The 15,784-nt window shown below is 39.7% G+C and overlaps 1 protein-coding gene across 11 annotated transcripts in view; it reads right to left on the minus strand.

The window, feature by feature from the left end:
- Window positions 1–1,929: 1,929 nt before the first annotated feature.
- The window catches only part of GCLC (glutamate-cysteine ligase catalytic subunit), a 59,341-nt gene continuing 45,486 nt past the window's right edge, over window positions 1,930–15,784 (minus strand). For 6 of the 11 annotated variants that reach the window (XM_042939061.1, XM_042939060.1, XM_042939066.1 and 3 more), the window contains 9 exons: window positions 15,497–15,613; window positions 14,331–14,469; window positions 13,769–13,881; window positions 12,954–13,046; window positions 12,551–12,655; window positions 5,385–5,466; window positions 4,970–5,073; window positions 4,773–4,893; window positions 1,930–3,507 (listed from right to left, as the gene is read on the minus strand). In XM_042939061.1, the coding sequence (XP_042794995.1) occupies window positions 3,296–3,507; window positions 4,773–4,893; window positions 4,970–5,073; window positions 5,385–5,466; window positions 12,551–12,655; window positions 12,954–13,046; window positions 13,769–13,881; window positions 14,331–14,469; window positions 15,497–15,613 (1,086 nt within the window). In that variant the 3' untranslated portion in view covers window positions 1,930–3,295. The remainder of the gene's footprint in view (window positions 3,508–4,772; window positions 4,894–4,969; window positions 5,074–5,384; window positions 5,467–12,550; window positions 12,656–12,953; window positions 13,047–13,768; window positions 13,882–14,330; window positions 14,470–15,496; window positions 15,614–15,784) is intronic. The other 5 variants (XR_006202651.1, XR_006202650.1, XR_006202649.1 and 2 more) reach the window with 5 other exon arrangements.

Here is a 15,784-nt window from a genome sequence, read left to right on the forward strand (position 1 = left end):
TACAGCTGCTCAGTCAACCCGGGTCTTCAGGGAGCATTGTTCTGTATATATAGGCATAAATTTGATGTGTCCCTGGAAGGTGAATTCAGGGTTTTCCATCACCATGTCGTCTTGGACCAGAAAGTCTAGTCTTTCACTCATTGAGTTAATTTTTGTGTTTGGTGCAAAACGGTAGTCTAGTTTTTTCTTTTGCATGTGGCTAGCCAGTATTCCCAACACTATTTATCAAAGAGATGGTCCTTTTCCCATGGTACATTCTTGGCTTTTTTGCCATAAATTAACCATATATGCATGGGTTTTTTTGGCGGGGGCAGGGTTAGTCTGTTTCATCAATCTGTGCTTTTATGCCAAGTATCATACTATTTGGATTACTACAGCTTTGTAATATAGTTTGAAATCAGAACAAAGCTGGATGCACCATTGCTATATGTTAATACATCTTCCATACTTACCTTTGTAATGTTAAGAGAGAATGGGGCTTTAGGAATTATCCAGCTAGTTTCAATCTTACCAAGAAAACATGAATAGTCTGAAGAGTGTATTTTTCCCAGTCAAGGTTGCCTACCACAGTCTCCATGTTTCCAAACCAGACCTCATCAGTTTCTCTTCTAATTCACATTTCCTAAGTATCTCTTGGCATGTATGTTCAGAAGTGTTTATAGGGAATTTACACAAAAGCATAATAGAAGAGAGAGCAGCTGGTAAAACTGAGATGGTTTAACAAGGAAAGGGAAGGAAGCTTTAACTTAAATGAAAAGCTTGTTAGCATCTATAAAAATCTTGCAATTAGGCAGCCTTTTCATTGTTCTGAAAAGGGCCCCTTATTTAAACCCACACTCCATCCTGGATGTCCACGTGTGTCATGATTAATGTTTGTGGAGGTGGTTTAGAAAGAAGCGGCCAAGGCAGGCTTTCTCCGTTTTTAATGGAAAGGCTCACCAACAGCCTCAGGAATAAGCCAGATGGCAGGGGCAACCTGGGACTAGAAGCAGGCCTCTTAGTGATCCAGGAAACCTCATGGGCAGGAAACTAGACTTTGGGTTAAGTAAATCCAGTTATACTCTTAAGTGAGGATCTGAGAGTCAGAAACAGCTGTGGATGAGCCCAAATAGGGAGAAAGCCCTTTTTGCTCTTCTCAATGCTTATCATCCTGTGCCCCAAATCCTGAGTTGTCTGTTGCGTCCAGGGAGGGTAAAGCTCAGGAAGGGTGGTGTTACTTTCTATGTTCTGGGTTTCAGTAAGAGAAAAATCTAGGTACAACACATTAGAATTAGAAACAAGTGTCATTTGAGACCTAAACAGACATGTCTATAACTGAGGTCCAGAACGTGATCGAAGTCCTTTTTACTCAATGTGGCCCACAGGGCAGTAGCCATGTCTCCTGGGAGTTTGCTAGAAGTAGGGGAACATGGGCCCCACCCCAGGCCCGCTGAGCCAGAATGTGCACTTTACTAAGACCCCTACACATCTGTATGCAGATTAGTCTGACGAGTCCTGCCCTAGAGTCATTCAGATAAAGTCATCAGTGAGAAAAGTGAACTGACCAGATGAAGGACATTATTACATTACAAGGGGCTGGGGTAGGAGAGAGATGCTGATCCAAAGATACGAGTTGACTACAGCTCCCGGTCGGGCTTACTGACTCAGTCCTTGGTCTCCAGCTTCGAGTGCCCACAGCACCTAGGTGACCCAGTATTGCTCCGTGTGACCAGCCTGAAAGCCGCTTCCAGTGGTTCTTTCAGCCATTGAGCAAGTCCCTCCCCTGCCCCTAGGGGCTGACAGCCACTAAGGGAGAGAAGGCACCTGCTTTGAGAGCAGGCTTCTTTCTAAAGACATCTGAGGACTGAAACAAGTAACCGTCACAGATATCTGGGCTAATTCTGATCCCCATCATGCTGCAGTTAGTTGTGGAACTCACACATTCAAGAGTTTTCAGAATGCTAATTCCATGTTTTATTTCCTCATACCACATTTAGTTCATCTGCCTTTTTACATCCTGATTTACACAAGCAAACTGCAAATGAAAAAACAGGCATTCTTTAATCCTCCAAAATACACGTATGAAACATAGCACAAACCCTAGTATTTATACATACACAGGCTTAGCTGAAGCAGCTTTATCGCGATTTGTTAAAATTAGCATTACAGTTTAAGTGTTTAGGCCTATAAAGGTTTGCATCATCTACTATACATAGTTATTTCAGAAGCAGTTAGGACTTAACTAATTGGGGAAAAAAACCTTTAACAGAATGCACTAATGACAATTGTGTAAACTTAAATTATTTACAATTAAACATGTAGGGTCCTGATTCACAAAACTTAGTGCACATCATGATTCATTTATGATTTTCACAGAGAAGATAAGCATTATGTAGAATATTCCCTTGGTAAAATCTAGAATGGTTTTTGGAAGAATGTCAATATGCTTACTGGAAACCAGAGAAAGAGTAACAGAACAAAAACTTCAGAAACTGCATTTGGTTTGAAAATTTAAGTAGATAGCAGCAATCTGAATCCCCATGGGCCACAACACAAGGGCTGGTGCCATTGCTGACATTACTCTTGGTGTGTACAGGAGGACAAACAATTCTGCCCTTTAAAAAACAAACAAAATCACTTTCCCTAATCACCACAGGTGAACTAGGGATACCAGTCTCCTAATGCCTAAATCAGAAAATTTAAAGAAAAAAAAGTACCTTCAGTTCAATGGACTTTATTTAGAGGTGAAAGCTTGAGGGAGGGTGACCAACCTGTTAACTATTCCAATTATAAAAGAAACATAGATTACCCTTGAAGCATTTCAATGGATTCGATAGTGATTTTAACTATACAACAAAGGAGACGACTCAGAGAATTCACAAGGCCACCTGTTTTTAAAATGAAGTGATAAATTTCAGTGAATCAGGTCCCTGGTAAAGGCTTTAAAAAAACCAAAAATTTACAGTAAACGCCTTCAACTCTGGAATGCAGGTATAGTACAGTCACCAGTACGTTACATTTACAAAACTGTTTAGTCAGTAGGTGTTCCAGAGTAAGAAAATGTACAAGCCAGTTCACAGTGACTTTAGATACAAGGTTATTAAAATACGTTGTTAATCATAAAAATACTTTACTATGTACACGTACACTGTATAAACTCTAGATTTACCTACTGAAGGGAAGCCTCTAAATCCATTTCGGGCTGAGCGGCCCAAGACACAGGGCTGTTCTGGAACTTGGTCTTCATACCACTCACGGGCAGAGCATCACGCGGTCATTTTTCAATAAAACAACGTGTTTTTCCTTCTACAGAATGTCAGTTGGAAGGGTCCGTTTTACTTCCACTGTATTTCACTTTCCTAAACGCTGGTCCAAGTAACTCCGGGCACTCACACAATTCGTCTGCAATTTGGTTACACTTTAAGATGAGGCTATAGTTCATTTCATCAGTGATTACACTGTCTCGCTTATAGTCAGGATGGTTGGAGATAAACTCTCTCATCCATCTGGCAACTGTCATTAGTTCTCCTAGGGGAAAAAAATTAAGACAACATAAGTTAAGAGAAGTGTGTTTGTTTTGTTTTGTTTTGTTTTGTAACTTGCCACTTAGTGACCAGCATAAACACAATCCTGAAGAAAAATCAGTATGACCTCCTGGTGTACCCACCAGAGGGTGGGGAGAAAGGTTTTCCAGAAGAATTACTCCAGGGGAAGAATTTTAGGTTGCAGGCAGGTAACTAGAAACACATGCGTCCCAAGGTTAGACGCACCCAGTTGGGGACACAGCCACCTCTTCAGAAATGGGGAGCCACTAGCATGTCACAAAGACGAGGACTAGAGCTAACGCTGCCTGCTGTGTGACAGACAAGCTGGGGAGTGAGCAGATCGAAGTTCTCAGGCAAGGGGACATTTCCTTTTTATTCTGTCTATACGAGAAGATGGTCTTAACTAGGGTGGTAATCATTTCACAATATATGTAAATCAAGCCGTCATGCTGTGTACCTTAAACTCACACAGGGATCCATGTCCATTATTCCTCAAAAAAAAACTGGAAAGAAATCAAAAAAGGGAACGAACACATGTACTGGAGCACATGTCCTCCTGTTGAGCTGAAGAGCTGCGACTGATGCAGGCACTGTAGGGTATGGAGTTCCCAGAACTTTGATCTTTGATCAAAGAGGTGAAAAAAATAAGGAATAGTTAAGAATGAAGGGAGAGATTGGCAGATACACCATCTTTGGAGGGTGTATCCTTTGAGACTCCAGGAAGTTTATGGAAGCCTCAAGTGAAATGTAGATGACATTGTTACTCTTATTCACAGCTGACAGTTCCCTTGTGCTGGGCCTTTGGTAGGCATGGTTGGTCAATGTGATCTCAAAACAAAAAAGAGGATTCTGGGGTGCTCACTGTATGCAAGGTGGCTGAAGAAGCAGACATCGTGGCTGTCACTTATTTAACCTAGAGTTACTTAGCCCTATAGAGCTGTTGATGATGATGTCCAACAAATACAGCTTCCCATAAATGACTAAAAGTCAATTTAGATACTGTATTTCATTGTCCAAGATGCCATCAACTTAAAGATGCACCACTGCTTTATGAACTGGTAAGACAAAAAAGTTCTTATAATTAAAATGTCAATGATTATAAGGTGTCTCCTACTGCAGAGACCTCAATGTGAAAAATACACTGATAAAATATGGTATATTTGAAAAGACTACATTAAGAAACAATATTGTAAGATTGTGAGATTCTGCCTCCATTAAGATTTCAAACAAAAGCAAAGGATACCATACCAGATGCTCTCTTCTTAATTAGCTTTAAGTAGTTCAGAATACTACATCTAGTGTCCACATCCACCTCCATGTTTTCAAGGTAAGAGTTCAGAATCGGGATCAGCCCAGGAAACACACCCTCCTAGGAGAAGCGGGACACATAATTAGTGCCCTGTCCACTGGTGCAGGTGGTGAGGTGCAATGGGCAGGGCCTCTACCTTCCCGTTGATGATGGTGTCTATGCTCATCAGGGTGTAGTCCTCCGTGGTCAGTTCCGAGGTGTTCTGGGCCTTCCCGTAGCCATCCACCACAGTGTTCCCACCTGCCAGATGAAAGGATGGAGGAGCTTTAGGGGCTTGTGAAAGCCTAGAGTGAGTGACCCTGGGGTGCCTGGCTGGCTCAGTAGGGTCAACATCCGACTCTTGATTTTAGCGCAGGTCATGATCTCAGGGTTCATGGGATCGAGCCCCGTGTTGGGACTCTGTGCTAACAGCCCAGGGCCAGCTTGGGATTCTCTCTCCCCCTCTGTTTGCCCCTCCCTGGCTGGCACGTGCCTACACCACTTCTCTCAAGATAAACACTTAGAAAATAAAAATAAAATGAGTGACCCTAGAAATCCAAGAGAATGAATACCTTTGCAAATATCTTTCCTGAAATAAAACATTCCCCGCAAGACAGCATCTCGTTTCTGTGCAACTTTCATGTTTTCATCAACCTAAGGGAGAAAAATAATCATGGCTACATCAGAACATTCTCCATCCAACAGAGAAGGTGTGGTGCCTTCCTTGCTTTTGCAATTAAGACTCACCCCCTCAGAATTCTACTTTCACTTCAATGCTTACTGGTTGGAACAAGAGACTTCACTTTTTTGTAGGGCCTGGGTCATTCCAACACAGATTAGTATGTGCTTTTTAGTAAGAATGAGAAAACTTTAAGAGAAGTTTACTTTAAAAAAAAATCACAACAAAAACTTACATTCACATAGGCTGTCTGCATTTCAAAATACCTTTGTGACTGAACCTTGTAAGAAATCTGTGGAGGGCAGGTGGTGGGTTCTCTTCACCCAGCACAGTGACTCACACAAGATGCCAGGGTTACAAAAAGCAAAGAACCCAGAGAACTTCTGGCTCAGTGCTATGCCTTCCCTACCACTAGGGTTTTGCTTTCCTCACTGGTGAGGAAAGGAAAAGAGTTGATAGGTAGTCAGATCTGGAATAAGATTAGTCCTCTAAGAACAGAGGGTCACCAGTATGTTTAGAACCTCTCTAAGAAGAGAGGGTCCAATCCGGTAGTTCTGGCCACATCAACTATTCATGAGCCCCAATATTTTTTTTAAGAAGTACATACCCAGAAGACTGCTAGGTCATGTGGTATGCCCAGGCCACACACACGACCTGTTAAATCGGAGCTTTTGACTATGGGTCCCGAGTATTAGTGTCTTTATTTTCTATCAAAGCATCGGTGACACATAATGTTATGTTAGTTTCCAGTGTACAACACAGTGATTCAACAACTGTTGTGCTGTGTTCACTGCAAGTATAGCTCCCGTCTGTCACCATATGATACTATTACAGTATCATTGACTATATTCCCTATGCTTCTATCTTTCATCCCGGTGACTTATCCCATAACTGGAGCCTATACCTCCCCCTGTCCTTCCCCATTTACTCACTTCCCCACTCCCTCCCCTTTGGCAACCATCAGTTTGTTCTCTGTATTTATGGGTCTGTTTTTTGTTCATTTTTCTTTTTTAGATTCCACACAGAAGTGAAATCATAAGGTATTTGTCTTTCTCTGATTTAGGGATAATACTCTCTAGGTCCATCCACATTGTTGCAAATGGCAAGACCTCATTCTTTTTTATGGCTGAGCAATATTCCATTGTATATGTATATACCACATCTTTAATCCATCTATTGACGGGCACTTGAATTGCATCTGTATCTTGGCTACTGTAAATAATACTGCAATAAACACAGTAGGGGTACGTATCTTTTTGAATTAATATTTTCATGTTCTTTGGGTAAATACCCAACAGTTGAATTAACCGAATCATATGGTAATTCTATTTTTAATTTTTTGAGGAACCTCCATACTGTTTTCCATAGTGGCTGCACCAATTTGCATTCCCACCAAGAGTGCACAAGGGTTCCTTTTTCTCCACATCCTTGCCAACATTATTTCTTGTCTTTTTAATTCTAGCCATTTGACAGGTGTAAAGTGGTATCTCATTGTGGTTTTGAGCTGTATTTCCCTGATAATTAGTGATGCTGAAGAATTTTTCATGTCTGTTGGCCATCTGTATGTCTTCTTTGGAAAGATATCTATTCAGGTCCTCTGTCCATTTTTTAATCAGATAGATTTGAAGTGGGTGTTTTTTTTTTTTTCTTTTTGGTGAAGTTTTTTTTTTTTTTCTTTTTAAGTTTATTTATCTTGAAAGAGAGCAAGGAAGAGCGCACGCAAGCAGGAGAGGCAGGGTGAGAGGGAGAGAGAGAGAATCCCAAGCAGGCTCTGCACTGTCAGCACAGAGCCTGATGTGGGGCTCGATCCCATGAACTGTGAGATCACAACCTAAGCAAAAAATCAAGAGTCAGACACTTTAACCAACTGAGCCACCCAGGCACCCCTCTTTTGGTGAGATTTTTAAATATATTTTGGATATTAAACCCTTATCACATATATCATTTGCAGATATATTCCCCTATTCAGTAGGTTGCCTTTTTGTTTTGCTGATGATTTTTTTTTTTCTATGCAAAAGCTTTTTATTTTGAGGTAGTCCCAATAATTGTCTTTGGCTTTTCTTTGCCAGAGGAGACAAATCTAGACAAATATTGCTAACAGTACATGTCAAAGATTGATACTTATGCTTTCTTCTGAGTTTTATGGTTTCAGGTCTCACATTTAGGTCTTTAATCCTTGTTGAGCTGATTTTTGTGTATGGGGTAAGAAAGTCCAGTTTTCCCAACACCGTTTGTTGAGAAGACTGCCTTTTCCTGTATATTCTTGTCTCCTTTTTTGTCATAGATTGCATAAGAATGGGTTTATTTTGGACCTCTCTATTCTGTTCCATTCACCTATATGTCTATTTTTGGGCCAGTATACCTTACTGTTTCAATTACACTAGCTTTGTAGTATGTCATCTTGGAATCTGGGATTGTGTTACCTCCAGCTTTGCTTTCTCAAGACTGCTTTGGCTATTTGGGGGAACTTGTTTTGTTTTTGTTTTTTTTTTTTGGTTTGGTTTGGTTCCATACAATTCTAGGGTTATTCTAGTTCTATGAAAAATACTGTTGGTATTTTGATAGGGGTTTATTGAATCTGCAGGTTGCTATGGGTAGTAGAGATATTTTAACAATATTCTTCCAGTCCATAAGCCTGGTATGTCTTTCCATTTCTTAGTGTCATCTTCAATTTCTTCCATCAAGAGTGTAGGTTTTTCACCTCCTTGGCTAAGTTTATTTCTAGGTATTTTTTTTTTTTTTTTTTTTTTGGTTTAACTGAATATAAAATTGTTTTCTTTCTGCTACTTGGTTATTAGTGTATAGAAATGCAACAGACTTTGTATCCTGCAGCTTTACTGAAATCATTTATTATTTCATATAGGTTTTTCTGGTGGGCTCTTTAGAGTTTTCTACATAGTATCATGTCATCTGCAAATAATGAGTTTTACTTATTCATTACCAATTCAAATGCCTTTGATTTCTTTTTCTTGTCAACTATTAGGACTAGGAGGACTTCCAGGACTATGTTAACTAGGTCTTGTTCCTGATCTTAGAAGAAAAGCTCTCAATTTTTCATCACCAACCAAGATATTAGCTGTGGATTTTCCATACATGGCCTTTACTATGTTGAGGTATGTTCGCCCTCAACCCACTTTACTGGGAGTGTTCATGAATGGATGTTGAATTTTGTCCAATGTTTTTTTCCTGCATCTACTAAAATAATGATTTTTATTGTTCTCTGTTAATGTGGTCTATCACATTAATTTGCAACTACTGAACCAGCCTGCATCCCCAGAATAAATCTCACTTGACTGTGGTGAATGATCCTTTCAATACATTGTTGAATATAATTTGCTAATATTTTGTTGAGAACTTTCGGATTTTGTTCATCAAAAGGTATGAGCCTACAGTATCTTCACCTGGTTTTGATAGTATAATGTATTTGGAAGCTCTCCTTCCTCTTCTATTTTTTGGAACAGTTTGAGGAGAACAAGTATGAACTCTTCCTTAAATGTTTGGTAGAATTCACCTGTAAATCCATCTGGTCCTGGACTTCTGAGTTTTTGTATTACCAATTCAACGTCATTAGTAGTATTTGGTCTGTTCACATTTTCTAGCTCTTCCTGATAGAGTTTTGGAAGATTCTGTTTCTAGGAATGTATCCCATTTCTTCTTGGTTGTCCAATTTGTTGGCATGTAATTTTCTGTAGTAGTCTCTCATAGTCCTTTCTGTGATGTCAGCTGTTACTTCTCATTTTCTATTTTACTTACTTGTGTCCTTTTTCTTGAGGAATCTAAAGGTGTTTAAATTTCATTTATTTTTTCGAAGAACCAGTTCTTGTTTCATTGATCTTTTCTACTTTTTTAGTGTCCATTTATTTCTGCTCTGCTCCTTCCTCCTTCTAACTTTGGGCTTTGTTCTCCTTTTTTCTAGGCCATTTAGATGTAAGGCTCTTTGAAATTTTTGTTTCTTGAGGTAGGCCTGCCTGCATTGCTGTGAATTTCCTTCTTAGAACTGCTTTTTCACTCTGTCCCCCAAATTTGGACCATTGTGTAATTTCATTTTCATTTGTCTCCACGTACAAAAACATCTTTATTGTCAATTCTTTATTTTTCCAATGACTTTTTAAGACCCTTAAAGTAGAGCTTTTAAAGTAGTACTTTTTCCCATAATGAAATTTTAGGAGAATCTTAACATGTACAAGTTAAAGGGTCTTGTTGAACTAGGATGGATAGTGCCAAGTCTTTGATTACTGAGCCTGTCTCCCATACTCAATTTCCATTGTCATGTTTAAGACACATGACCTTCTGAATAATCTAGACACTTCTAGAAACATATCCAAATAACAGTCTAAAATTCCATCATGGCTACGAATGGGTTTTCTTTTCTAAAATTTTTTCTTAGCCTTGATCAAAGTTCACAAAGGACTATTTTAATTTTTGCTTTTCTGAATTTCTCTTACAAGTATACTGTACTATTGCACCTCAGATTCTCAGTTTGACTGCTTAGGTTTACTTTAGTCTTTTATTCTCATTCTCTGATCATATGGCCTGTCAGTTATTGAGTAACAGACAAGGCACTCTAAGTGATTTACCTCCATGAATCCCACATGTTCTTACAACACATGTAGCCCACTTCTACACGTGCAAATGGAGGCACGGTGATGGTAGCACCTTTGCTCAGCTTAAAAAGCCAGTAAGGAATACAAGTGATTTATGAATTTAATGCTCATAATGCAGCCATATCAGAGACACCACACTACAGTGCCTTTAAATTCTTTTATGCTCCTTAAGAAATGTCTGCTATAGTTAAAGGAATAACAACAACAACAACAACAACAACAACAACAACAACAAAAATCTAACATTATCTTGGAAGAATACAGAAAACTGCTTTCTCTATTTCATTTAATACTTCTCAAATTTTGTTATTAGTTTCTTATTTCTGCTATCTCTTTAAAGGTCATTACCTAGCCCTTTGTTTTCCACACTTGTCCTTGTTTTAGGTAGGCAAACACCCTACACCATTATGCTGCTACCTTCTATCATCTGTTTTAGCTTTTTAGTAGAATAGTCTATTCAAATTTGTTTTTATCTTACTTTCATCATTTTATGTTCTCTGGGCTATACTGTCTTACCACTCTCAAGGTAGTTAGTCCCACCCCAAATTTTTGTTCATTAGCACTGGGAAGTTCTTCGTTCTCCCATCCTTTTAAACTAGCAGGTTAGAAGTAAAAAATCTTCTATACTATTAGTTTTTCTTGCTTTGTTATGAAATTCTCTAAATATCAAGCATTAAAGGATACCTACTATAAATCTCCTTCCACTTTCCCCTCAGTTGGTAAGAGTTCTGGCATGCTTTTAGCTCTAATAATCTATTGAGGAATAGCCTGGATTTTGAAGTTTGGGAAGAGAACTGTTTTCTTTACCTCTATGGATTCTGTGAACTTTTCTCCATCTCTTAGCATTTGATGTTGTAGATGAGGAAGGAGATCAACTAGTTTCTTTTCCTCTTGGTAGCTATCCAATCTGAATTCTCTCTCCTGTTCAAATGGTTGATGTCCTTCTTTAGGATTCAGAAATTCCTAGATTTGGGTTCTTTAAATAGTTGTTTCACCCTTAATGGACTCTTTCAGTCAGAGAAATTTCTATTTCTCTGATTACTGGATCCCATTTTTTATACAGATCATCTCTCCTAAAGTATTACAAACATTCAACTTTCCAGATCAATTCTCCATGTTTCAGTTTTTCCATAATTTCCGTTTCTCTGTCATTCTGAGATAAATCTCAATTTGGTTTCCCAAATCATTAACTTGGATCTTCAGTAACATGGGCTCTACTGGTGAATATATGAAGTTTTAAAAGTGTAGCTTTTTTTAAGAACTCTTCTCCAAATGCTCCCTGGTCCATACTCTTGTTTATTTTACACATATGACTCTTCTCTAGAATTTTTTCAAGGGCACTAATTAGCATTTAAGAATTCTTCCGTTTTTCTTTAATTAACTCGTTCACTGAGGAGAAGGCATTCTGTAAACCCAGCTGGGCCCTTTAAGGCTATTAAAAGTTACCCATTTTCTATGGACTTTCAGACATCTATTCATACTTGTTAACAAAGGCTTAGGCGGGTAGCTTACAGGGAATTTTCCTTATATGGGCTGATCCCTCTTGGCAGGGACACCCATATGGGCAAATGGACTCACACAATTCTGTGGCTTACTTTTGGCCTGGGCATTAAGAGCAGGCAGAGATAGGCTGATGGCCAAACTTCCCTCAGGGTGTGTGGGCGGGACAAGTCCCACCTGATGGAGGGAGTAGGCAGTGAGGTGGGAGCAGATGCTGAGTTAGGCATTTATTTCTTCCTTCCATGCTTGCTCTGACAGGGCTGCTATCCTTCTCCTTTCTCTGGAAATAAAACCTCAGCAGACCCCTCACTGGGCCCAACCACCTTTCCCAGACACTTTCTGTGGCCAGAGACCAAGTGGCCCCAGAACCAAAGGTCTCTAGTTAGTTAGCTGCTGCCTCATGGCCTGAAATTGTTCCAAGGCTTTGCTGGGAAACTGCTTCCAGAGAGCTCCTTTTTTGGTTTTGTTGGGCTGAAGCTGATTAACTATTAGTTGTTTTTCTGATAGTCCCATCTACATTGTCCAGAAACACCTCCAGAGTGATTCCACCGACGTGACCCTTCCCTGCAGTTATACATTCCCCTCTCAGTTTTAATATGGTCACCAAAGTGGCATTTGGGGGAAAATGAAATCAATATGTGGATTCTAACCATCACCCTGAATTGAAAGCCTCTATAAAAGTGGTTATTCAAAAGCAACCCCAAATCTCTTTCAAATGGGCAAAGGAGCTAGTGTTAGCACTTCGTTTTCAAGGAATCTCCACCAGTGCAGTACCAAAATCTACAGCCTAAGCTTAGGTTTAAAAGGAAAAGAGAATAGGGTGGAGGGAGAAGCATCTTATTCTAAATGGTGAAAATTCGAAATAAGGTCAGATTTAAAATATTATATGTAAACGAGCCATAGATAATAATCCATAGATACCTAGACTGATCACTACCCTCAAACACATTCTTACCTTTGATAGTGGAATGAGAAAATCCAGTTTGTATGAAAGGATCACTCTTGTAAGCAGCACCACAAATACCACATATGCAGAGTTCTCAAAGTCTGTTAACTGAACCTAGACAAGCAGGAACCCAGAAAAGTTATGGACCAACCACACAAACATGCTCTTCCCTACAGGCCCCTCCTCAGATCATGTCATTCCCAAGCCAGCTCCGACTTCCCCCACCCAGGGCTTGAAGCCCTCTGCCCACAGTCTCTTCTCAGAAATCAATCCACCTTAGCTTTTAGACCTGCTTTTATCAAGCACAAACTTGATTTGAATGTCCTTCCAAGAACCTTTGAGAAGAGCATCAGAAGGGTGATGGGCAGAGGACGGGTATATTTAAGTCACTTCCTGCCCATGTGTATCTTACCTCCATGGGTCGGAATTCTACTCTCCATCCAATGTCAGAGTTTGGAGGAGGGGGCTTAAATCTCATTGTCTGCCAATTTGTGGACTGAATGTTCTATATAAAATCAAACAAACGGAAAATAAAACCAATTTTCCATATGTCCAGTAAAATATTAAGATGGTTTGGTCTTTATTAAGGGATGATTATTCACTGTTAATAGCAAGTACTCTTTAATTTACAAATACAAAAAGATACCATTTGAGATTTTCTTGGTGTGTGACCTGTTAGGTAAACAAACATTTAACAAAAGTTGGGATATGCTGGCAGCACAGAAATAACTGAAGCCATCTTTTCATGTGTCATGTTTGAATTTTTCACGTTTATGCAAGCAAGAGAAAATATTGAAAAAAATGCAGAACCAGAGATATAACCAGTCAGAATCCTAAAATAGGGTACTTTAAACCAATTTAAAATTTCTTAATTCTTTACTGCACTAGATAATGAAAGGCATAGGACATTTCTCCTATTACTAGCTGTACACAGGTACAGAAAATGTCCTCCATCTTGGTTAGTGAAGTGAAATGCATTTAAAACAGAGGAGATGGGGTGCCTGGATGGCTCGTTCAGTTAAGCATCTGACTTCGGCTCAGGTCATGATCTCGTGGTTCAATAGTTCGAGCCCCATGTCAGGCTCTGTGCTGACAGCTCAGATCCTAGAGCCTGCTTCAGATTCTGTGCGTGTGCGTGTGTGTGTCTCTCTCTCTCTGCCCCTCACCTGCTCACACTCTGTCTCTCTCCCAAAAACAAACATTAAAAAACAAAATTAGAGGAGATACCTCAAAATGGTCCGATTCATTGGCATCATCCAAGTGTATTTTCTCTTCGAATAGAGTCAGTGGGTCTCTGATGAAGAGATGAGCGACATGCTGGGCCAGGAGATGATCAATGCCTGTCAAGAGATTACACAGGACTCCCATCAAAGCTGTAGGCTCCACCGTGTCTAAGTCTAGTCAGGAGACAGGACAGCTCAGCAGGTGTGAAGAGAGGGCATTGAGAAGCTTAGGAAATGGCTGGTTAGTTCGGTCTCTGTATGTCACCCACGGTTTTATTCTACAGACCCTGAGCACATGCCAGAGTTTTATTTGCTACTTACACAATACCTGGTTGGGGCACTGGTGTGGACCTAGATACAGACCTCCAAAGTAAGTTAATTTGCTAAAAGCTAAGAAGATCTCAGAATTAGAAACTTGAAACTTTAGGAACAGACAGCCAAATAAGACAAGTTCTAGACTTCACACCAGGAACAGAAACCAGACCAGGGGTCGGCAAAGAGTTGTAAAGAATTTTGAAGAACTAAAGGTGTACAATCAAATCTGGAGAACACGAGTGGCTACTCACCTTCCTGCAGCAGCTGTTCGTAGATTTCTTTATCAATTGTCAAGTCAATGTCATTGTATTTCTCCCCACACTCAGATAAGTAACTGTCTATTGAATCATATCGGGATTTACTGATCCTATAGCTATTGTTCTTCAGTGGCTAAAATTGAAAAAAATATAAATGAATGCCATAGAAAATAACCTCTGGAAATAAACTAATGCCCCAAATAGTTCTACTAAAATGATTTTTTATATATAACAGTTACATACAAATGTCCAACCTTAAGATCCTCAAATAAGTTAATCCTGAGAAGTTATTACGGAAAATTACGTTTTTAACAACTTTGGAAGTAATTTAAGTAGCTGTTTTGATAGGATTTAAATATACTTTTTTTTCTTTTAATTCTTCCTAAGCTAAGAAAATAAATGCAAAGTTTAGAAGCAAACCCATTAATGTAAAACGAAGCTATTAAGATCATTTCTCCTTTACAGTTTCTCTCTCCTTCGGCAACCTGCTGAACAATGTACGAACGCTCACAGCAAGACGAGAGCAGTGGTATTGCAGTCCTGGTGGAGAACATCCAGGGTGCTCGAGACGGCTTTACAAATCATGCCCCGGTCCCAGTTCTGGAGATACTGGTGTATTAGATCGAAAATGGGCCTGGGGGACTAGTTTTAATCATGTCCATAGGTGGTTCTGATGCACACTCCAGCTTGGGAGAGGTGCACAGTCATATAAAACAAGAGGCACTAACCTACGCTTATTAGGCAAACCTAACCCCTTTCAATGCGGCAAAATAATCTTTGACAACAGATTCCACGGCAGAAATCTTCATATACAAAACATTCATGTAGCACCAAAAAGCCTTCTGGTAGTAGCAGCCCATCAGCACGGACTTCCAAAATATAGAAAAATAGCACTACTAGTTTTAGAAGAGGATGAAACAAATACAGATTTCAACAAGTGATGAAACCTCCTCACCCAAACCAAATCGTGTTTCCCACGTATTCACCCAACACAAACACTAGGACATCAAAGACAGGTTGATAACCTGTCAATTTCTTCCCATATGTGACTAACCCACTCAAGACAAAAATTTAAGGGAGACTTTCAAAATGGCAAGTAGTTACAATAACCCCATTTTACCTGCTTGATTTAAAAGGCTATTAAGGAAAATCACTCCCACCTCCAGTCCTCTCTCCTCCCGAGTTCTATCATCTACAGATGCAGAAATCACTCCCCAGCGACAATCAATGTCTGACACATAGCCTCGGTAAAAAGGAGACGCAGCACTCAAAGCCATCTAAAAACAAACAAGAGTCAGCACCTGCAGGTTCAAAGTGTCACATACAAGCTGAGAAAAGCACCATGCAGTTATCTCTGGTCTAGAACAGTTTATGCACCCCCTATGGAGTTATACTCCATCTGTCTGTACCTGCCTTCTCACAGTCAAAGACACCAAAAGAGACTCAAG

The sequence above is a fragment of the Panthera leo genome, chromosome B2 (assembly GCF_018350215.1).
Source record: "Panthera leo isolate Ple1 chromosome B2, P.leo_Ple1_pat1.1, whole genome shotgun sequence".
NCBI classification, from domain to species: domain Eukaryota; kingdom Metazoa; phylum Chordata; class Mammalia; order Carnivora; family Felidae; genus Panthera; species Panthera leo.